The sequence below is a fragment of the Myotis davidii genome, unplaced genomic scaffold, assembly GCF_000327345.1.
Source record: "Myotis davidii unplaced genomic scaffold, ASM32734v1 scaffold674, whole genome shotgun sequence".
Classification (NCBI taxonomy): Eukaryota; Metazoa; Chordata; class Mammalia; order Chiroptera; family Vespertilionidae; genus Myotis; species Myotis davidii.
In genome coordinates, this window is record NW_006286674.1 from 2346703 (window position 1) to 2355249 (window position 8547).

General features: G+C 33.2%; 1 protein-coding gene across 1 annotated transcript in view; it reads left to right on the top strand.

Annotated features, from left to right (window-relative positions):
- The window catches only part of CCDC18 (coiled-coil domain containing 18), a 113166-nt gene that overhangs the window by 31052 nt on the left and 73567 nt on the right, over positions 1-8547 (top strand). The window contains exons 9-12 of the mRNA XM_015560324.1: positions 2345-2469; positions 3518-3678; positions 6279-6502; positions 7734-7844. Coding sequence (XP_015415810.1) covers positions 2345-2469; positions 3518-3678; positions 6279-6502; positions 7734-7844 — 621 coding nt within the window. The remainder of the gene's footprint in view (positions 1-2344; positions 2470-3517; positions 3679-6278; positions 6503-7733; positions 7845-8547) is intronic.

An 8547-nucleotide genomic window follows, 5' to 3' on the forward strand; every position in this document is an offset into this window, starting at 1 on the left:
AAATTTATGCCAAAATGTTTTTTAATGTGGCTGCACCATTTTATATCCTTACCAGCGATGCATGAGGGGTCCTATTTCTCCACATCCTTGCCAATATTTGTTATTGTTTATTCTTTTTTATGATATCTATATTAGTGTGTATAAGGTGTTATCACATTGTGGTTTTAATTTGCATTTCCCTAATGATTAATGTTGAGCAACTTCTCACGTACTAACTGAATGGTACAGAACATGAAAATGTTTTTATAATGTAGCCAGTCCCTTTTTCTCGTTAAGTTATATATGCATATGATCATAGTTACAAGTGAGATTAGAAAGAACTTAAGCTATACCTGTGTCAGAAATTTGTTTCTGATAAGTGTAAAATAATGGTGAGATCAGGAGAAGGCTACAGATAAATGTATCATGGTTGGTTTCACATATGTATGGACGGTAGCCTTTTAACAATTTTAAACTGTCATGAAATTATGAAGCTACGAGGGACCTTAGAAAGTATCTGATTCAATACCATTGTTTTATTGGTGAAGAAATAGCTACCCATAAAGTTAATAACTTGTAGCAGAATTGAAACTGAATGTATGATTCTTGGTTCCCAGCCTCTGCTATATCTAATTTCTTAGGATGCTGTTTTTTGATTATTTGCTTAGGTTTTTTTTTTTTAAATATATTTTATTGATTTTTTACAGAGAGGAAGGGAGAGAGATAGAGAGTTAGAAATATCGATGAGAGAGAAACATCGATCAGCCGCCTCCTGCACATCTCCTACTGGATGTGCCCGCAACCCAGGTACATGCCCTTGACCGGAATCGAACCTGGGACCTTTCAGTCCGCAGGTCGACGCTCTATCCACTGAGCCAAACCGGTTTCGGCATTTGCTTAGGTTTTTAATGCACCAGTTTGCTTTATAAATCTGATAGTAATCATATGCAGATAGCATTCATCTTAAAGTGATATTCTAATTTGACTCAGTATCAGAATTTATTTAATATGAGATTCTAAAGGTAGTGTGATAATAATATGTGTGATCCTGTGTTTCATGCAGTACTAAGAATAACATAGTTTGGAAATGTGAGTTTTTTCATTCTAGAAAATGTGATTTGGTTATAATTTGAAGGTAATGGTCATATTGTTTACCTTGCCCCTTTTTTACAACTAATTTAAAAATTCTGTGTTATTCAAGCACACAGAAAAGCACAGAAACCAGTGTAGCATAGCATTTGCTATAAATGTGGATAACATTTTGCATATCCACTTCAGATTTTTTTAGAATAAAATTTTACAGGTAAATGAAGCCTTTTTATATACCTATCGCATCTAATTCTCTCCCTCTTAGAGGTAGCAACTATTTTGAAGTTCATGTGTATCCTTCTTGGTCATATTTTCAAAAATTTTTTTATTGATTTTTGAGAGAGGAAGGGAGAGGGAGAGAGAAATGTGGATATGAAGAGTGAAACATTAATCGGCTGCCTCCTGCACACCCCCTATCAGGGATCGAGCCTACAACCCTGGGCATGTACCCTGTCCAGGAATCAAATGGCAACCTTTTGGTATATAGGATGTTGCCCAACCGAGTCACACTGGCCAGGGCCTTCTTGTCCATATTTTAAATGTTGCTGTTTTTTAAAAATAATATTTTTATTGATTTCAGAGAGGAAAGCAGAGAAAGATAGAAACATCAATGATGAGCTCTAGCTGGTTTGGCTCAGTGGATAGAGCGTCAGCCTGCAGATCAGAGGGTCCCCGGGGTTGATTCCAGCCAAGGGCACAGACCTTGGTTGCAGAGTAAAAATACATTTAAAAAGAAAAAAAGAGAGAAATATCAGTTATGAGAGAGAATCATTGATTGGCTGGCTCCTGCACGCCCCCTACTGAAGATCTAGCCTGCAACCCAGGCATTTGCCCTAACCAGGAATCAAGCCATTATCTCATTGATAGGTTGATGCTCAACCACTGAGCCACACCAGCCAAGGCCTTCTTTTTCATATTTTAAATATTGCCACATACAGATGCATCTAGAATATATATATACACACACACACACATATATATAGTTTAGTGCATTCTAAAAAATACTACATGGCTAAAAAAATACTACATGTGCTACTGTTTTTTTACATTCAGTTTTATGCTATGTAATGTTTCCATAATGATTTACATCATGCAGGTTTATTTAACTATTGTAGTTTTCCCATTATCTTTCTATTTCATAATGTATTTATATGTTCTATTGATGGATATTAGGTTGTTTCTATTAAATTCACACAATTTCTCAGAGTTGGAGTTCTGAATAAAAAAATTATATCACAGATATTATAAATTTATATGTTTATTTTTATACTTACAGTTAAAAAGAGAAATGCTTGGTTTTAAATCATCTCTTTCTAAGCAACAGATGAGTAGTTTGTCAAACAAGGAAGACAACTACATGGGCTGCTGTGAGACAAATAAAATGATGATTTCGGAATTGAGGTATGGTTTTTAGGCTCTGAAGTTGTAGCAAATACAATGTTTTTAAAAACTGGTAATAAATTAAGATCTTTAATTGAAATGTTGAAAAATATACTAAAAGTCCAGAGTATTATAACAAATATCTGTTTTCACAACAAAGAATTGATTCTTTTTAAAAAAAATATATATATTTTATTGATTTTTTTACAGAGAGGAAGGGAAAGGGATAGAGAGTTAGAAACATCCATGACAGAGCAACATTGATCAGCTGCCAAGGTACATGCCCTTGACCAGAATCGAACCTAGGACTCTTTAGTCCACAGGCCAACACTCTAGCCACTGAGCCAAACTGGTCAGGGCAAAAGAATTTATTCTTAATGTTTTGTGATATTTGTTTCAAATCTTTTTATTTAAATAAAAAATAAAACATTACAGGATAGATTATACATTTTGATTCTTACCACTAGTCCCATTCTCCTCCTTAGTATCCACCATCATGAATTGGGTAATATTCTTCCATCCATTTTGTATATGTTTGCACTCAGAAATATACTATATGTTTATATTGTTTGTAATTGTGCTTTTTCACTCGATCATTTTTTAAATTCATCCATGTTGAAGTAGGTAGAGTGATTGATCAGTGCATGGATTAATGTGGTTAATTTAGTTTCTATAGCTGTATAAGAGTCTATCCTATAACAATGTCACAATTTATTTATTTCTTTAGTGTTAGTTACTGTGTTTTAGTTTCTGTCTTTTCCATACAGTGCTACAAAGTACACATTTATACATGTTAACTACAATATAGATGAGTTTCTCTAGTATATATTCCTAAAAGTGAAAATCTGAGAATAGCATGTACATTTTCAATTTTACTAGATATCACCACGTTTCTAAAGTATCTGAACCAGTTTATAGTCCAATAAGTGGTAGAAAAGAATTTGCATATCCTGCCCAATAGTTGACTAATACCAGTTTTAAATTTTTTCCATCTTGAAAGGTAAAAAATAGTATGAGATATTTTTATAGATCCTTTCTAATATTTTTTGGCTTCTTTTCTCTATGCTAGGATTAAGCTTGCAATAAAAGAGGCAGAAATTCAAAAGCTTCAGGCAAATCTAACTGCAAATCAGTTATCTCAGAGTCTTATTTCTCATAATGACAACAAAGAAAATGGCAAATTACATAGTTTAGAAACAGAACCTGTAAAACTAGGAACTAGTCAAGTAGGTGAGTATATTTTATTGAATTTTTAAAATAATGATCAGAGTTCTCTGTGATAGTTTTTTAAAAATAAATGGCTTACCAACTATTATCAAACATATTAAATAATCTGTTATTACTAGTTATGGATTGATAAGACAGCAAAAATTATTTCAAAATTCTTAAATTTTGCATCATTCTTTAAAAATGTACGTTAGCCCTGGCCGGTTTGGCTCAGAGGATGGAGCTTGGGCCTGCGGACTGAAGGGTCCCGGGTTCGATTCCGGTCAGGGGCACATGCCCAGGTTTTAGGCTTGATCCCCTGGGGGGCATGTGGGAGGCGGCCGATTGGTGGTTCTCTCTCATCATTGATGTTTCAATCTTTCTCTCTCCCGCTCCCTTCCTCTCTGAAATCAATAAAATTATATTTTAAAAAAATGTACTTTAGCCCTAGCCCATTTGGCTCAGCTGATAGAGGGTCAGCCTGTGGACCCAAGTTTTTAATCCATTTTTATCTGATTTTGTGTGGTGTAAGATAGTGGTCCAGTTTTATTTTTTTGCATGTTACTGTCCAGTTTTCCTAACACTGTTTATTAAAGAGACTACCCTTTTTTTTTCCATTGTATATTCTTAGTCCCTTTATAAATTAATTTGTCATGTATTCATGGATTTATTCCTGGGCTCTTTATTCTGTTCTGTTAATTTATGTGTCTGTTTTTATGTGGTACCATACTGTTTTGAATATTATGGCTTTGTAATATAGTTTGAAATCAGGAAGCTTAGTGCCTCCAAGCTTTGTTCTTTTTGAAGATTGCTTTGGCTATTTGGGGTCTTTTGTGGTTCCATAGAAATTATAGGATTGTTTCTTCTATTTTTGTGGAAAATGCCATTGGAATTTTGATATGGGTTGGATTGAATCTGTAGATCACTGTGGATAGTATGGATATTTTCACAATAGTAATTTTTCTAATCCATGAGCACAAAGCATCTTTCCATTTATTTTTATCTGATAGTTTATCACCAACTATTTTGATTAGTGTTTACCTAGTATGATTTTCCCCATAATTTTAACTTGTATTTTTATGTATAAGTGATTGTCTTATAGAAAGCATATACTTAGTTCTTGCTTTTATAAGCAGGTAGACATTTTTTGCTCCTTAATAGGAATGTTTAGGTCACTTTCATTAAATGTAACTATCAATCCTTGGGGGTTTAAGCCTACCATCTTGGTATTTGTTTACTATTTATTCTATTGACCTTTGTTCATCTTTGCCTTCTTAGTATTTCATTTTGGGTTTAAATTTACCATCTTAGTATTTGTTTACTATTTGTTCTATTGGCCTTTGTCCATCTTTCTTGCCTTCTTAGTATTTCATTTTTTAAAATCTCCACTACTAATTAACTAACTATACCTATTTGTTTTAAGTGGTTGCGTTAGTGGTTAACATGTAGAGCTTTAATGTATCACAGTCTATCTTCAAATACACAGTCTAGCAGCAGAAATGACAGCAGAGAAAAGTAGATATCTAAGTTATTAGAGAGAATAGAAAGAAGAAAGATGGATTAGCAGAAGGAATGCTAGTTTTTAGAGGTGGTGATAAATATGTCATAGATTCTCTGACATCAAAAAAGAATAGAGCCAATGATAGATAGCTAGTGTAGAAAGTGAAATATTAGCAAGATGAAGAGTTGATAGGAAGAACTAAAGTCATAGTACATCTCTACTTGTTTCCACATCTATGTGTATTTTCATGCAATCTTTTACATTATGCCTTCATAAAGTAATTCTGAAGCTCCCGTTATCTTGAGGTGTGAGGATAGGTGTGTATGTTTATAATGGAGAAAGGGTGTATTCAGACAACTGCCTCTGGTAACCCTCAGTTTTAAAATGCATCACTGAATTCTCATCAGTTAGTTTGGACTGGGAGTCACTGTTTTCAGCTTTTGAACCTGCATTTATATCAGATTATTCATAATGATCTCAGGTTATCCACATACATTTTATGATTAACTTCAGTTTAAGGAGACATGACAAGGGTTTTGTTATGTTGTTTTTAAAACAATGATTTCTATAAAAAAAAAAAAGGGATTTTTAAAGACAGAGAAGGGCTCTTCCTGGTACAAAGGAATAGTTTTTCTGGTATGAAGGAATAGTCTATAAAAGTGAGTGATACTGCCCTGACCTGTTTGGCTCAGTGGATAGAGTGTCCGCTTGTGGTCTGAAGGGTGCCGGGTTCGATTCCGGTCAAGGACATGTACCTTGGTTGCGGGCACATTCCCGGTGCGGGGTGTGCAGGAGGCAGCTGATCGATGTCCCTCTCTCATCGAGTTTCTAACTCTCTATCCTTCTCCCTTCCTCTCTGTAAAAAATCAATAAAATATATTTTTTTAAAAATAAAAGCTAGTGATACTAAAAAGAACTTATTCCCACTTTATTATGTATTTAAGTTAGAAAGTACTGTACTTACCATGTTCGCTTCATTATATTTTCCTTAATGTATATCTTATCCTCCATTCCCTTTACTATTCTTTAGATCAAAAACTAAACTTTATGATTAAATCTTTTAACATTATAATAGGGTTTTTTTGAAATTTATACTGAACAATTTTCCTTTTATTTTTACTAGCAGAAAGTATAAAAGATCAAAATCAACATACTGTGAGCAAGCAATATGAAAGAGAGAGGCAAAAACTTGCTTCTGGAATAGAAGAACTCCGTACTAAGTTGATGCAAATAGAAGCTGAGAATTCTGATTTGAAAGTTAACATGGCCCACAGAACTAGTCAGTTTCAGCTGATTCAAGAAGAGCTGCTAGAGAAAGCATCAAACTCTAGCAAACTTGAAAGTGAAGTAAGCTTGAATTAACAGTTTATGTGGGCTACATTTTCATATAAGAAAAAATATATTATTGTAGTTTTTTATTAAAAATTGTATGTTTGTAAGTCCAGTTTTATACATTTAAAAATATTAATGGAACCACATAAGTTATAAATTCTTCTGTTTTTTTTTCTTTATTGATTAAGGTATTACATATGTGTCCTTATCCCTCCATTTATAAATTCTTTCTAAAATTTTGTTTGGAAACATTTGCTTTATAACCTATGTTAAAAGTAGGAAAATACACTTTAGGGTGCTAAAAGATCTAAAATTTGATGGAATTAATACTATGCTGTACTCTTATTTCTTCTAAGTATAACTTAATGTGGTTAATACACATGTACAAGTAAAGTATTTGGATTATGCAATTGGAAGAAAAATAGTGGTAATAGAGGATTTCAAATTTTTGCAAACAGCAGAGCCACCTGAGACTCTATTAAACATGCAGATTTCTGGATCCTAGTGATTTTGATTCAGCAGATATTGAGTTATGCTCAGGGATGTGAATTTTTTTTTTAAAAAAACTGCTTATGAATCTGGTACAGATAATGCTGTGATTACATTCTGAAAAGGGGACAATGTGTGTTTTGTGAGTATCTGATCTTCATCCCATTGAGATCAGAACAAGGATAACTCATTAGGTGATAGTGGACCCAGAACACAGGTGTCTGTTATACTCATCCTTCAAACCAGGGGCTGCCGCTATCTCTGGGGACACTTTTTAAATGTCTGAATTCTCATTTAAAGTTTGTAGCCAAGAAAAAGACCTGTGGGATAGGAGCTTGCTTAAGTAATGGAAAAGGAGATTTAGTCAGTCTGTAATTATAGCTTTAGCTTACTTAGAAAATTATCAAGTACTAAGATTAATAACTTTTTTTAAAATTACAAAATTAGCACAATCTTGTTGACAATACAAAAAGGGACAAAGGAAAAATAAAGCATTGATAATTCTATCATCAAATAACTATTGTTAACATTTTACTATAGTAATTTTAGTTTTTAATAGCTTCTTTTAAGAAATGGGTTAAGGTGTAATCCTACTTAGACATAGAGGGTCTGAATTAAATTGCTTATGTATTACATGGATGAAACAAACTGCATTGTATCTCTGATCTACCCTCCATTATTTGTTTTTCTTCTAAATTGTAACTCATTTTTTTAAAGTAGGTTTTTAAAATAATTTTTCATTTTAATCTGTTTTTAGATGACAAAGAAATGTTCTCAACTTTTAACTCTAGAGAAACAGCTGGAGGAAAAAATAGTTGCTTATTCCTCTATTGCTGCAAAAAATGCGGAACTTGAACAGGAGCTTATGGTAAAAATTACCTTTTTTTTTTTTGCTACAAATTCACCATGACTTTAAGGCACTTAATTCGTGACAGCATGTTTGTTTTAGTATTACTATTATAAAATATATCATATAGGAAAGTATAAATTCTAAACTCCCATTATTCCTTTTTTGTTTTCATATCTTTAGGTTAATATTATATGCAATTGTTAGGTACATTTTCTCATTTTTATACTAGTAGAGTTGAAGGAAATAATAGTAGTTCTTTGATATTCACAGTTTTTTTTTCACTTTTTTTTTTTATTGCTTAAAGTATTACAAAGGGTATTACATATGTGTCCTTTTTTTCCCCCCACCCTTGACAATCCCCTGGCCACCCTACCCCCCAGTGACTTATGTCCATTGGATATGCTTCACAGTTTTTTTAAGTAGTTTAATTTTCTCATTTTGATACAATTTTTAAAATAACCATTTTGCCTTTTTAATAAGTATTTAAATATTTTTTAATTAAATCTTTATTGTTCAGATGATTACAGTTGTTCCTCTTTTTTCCCCCATAGCTCCCCTCCACCCGTTTGCCACCCCACCCTCTGCCCTCACCCTGCCCCCACTGTCCTCATCCATAAGTGTACGATTTTTGTCCAGTCTCTTCCTGCACCCCCACACCCCTTTCCCCCCAAGACTTGTCAGTACACTCTCTTTCCATGCCCATCAAATTTTTTATTCACTT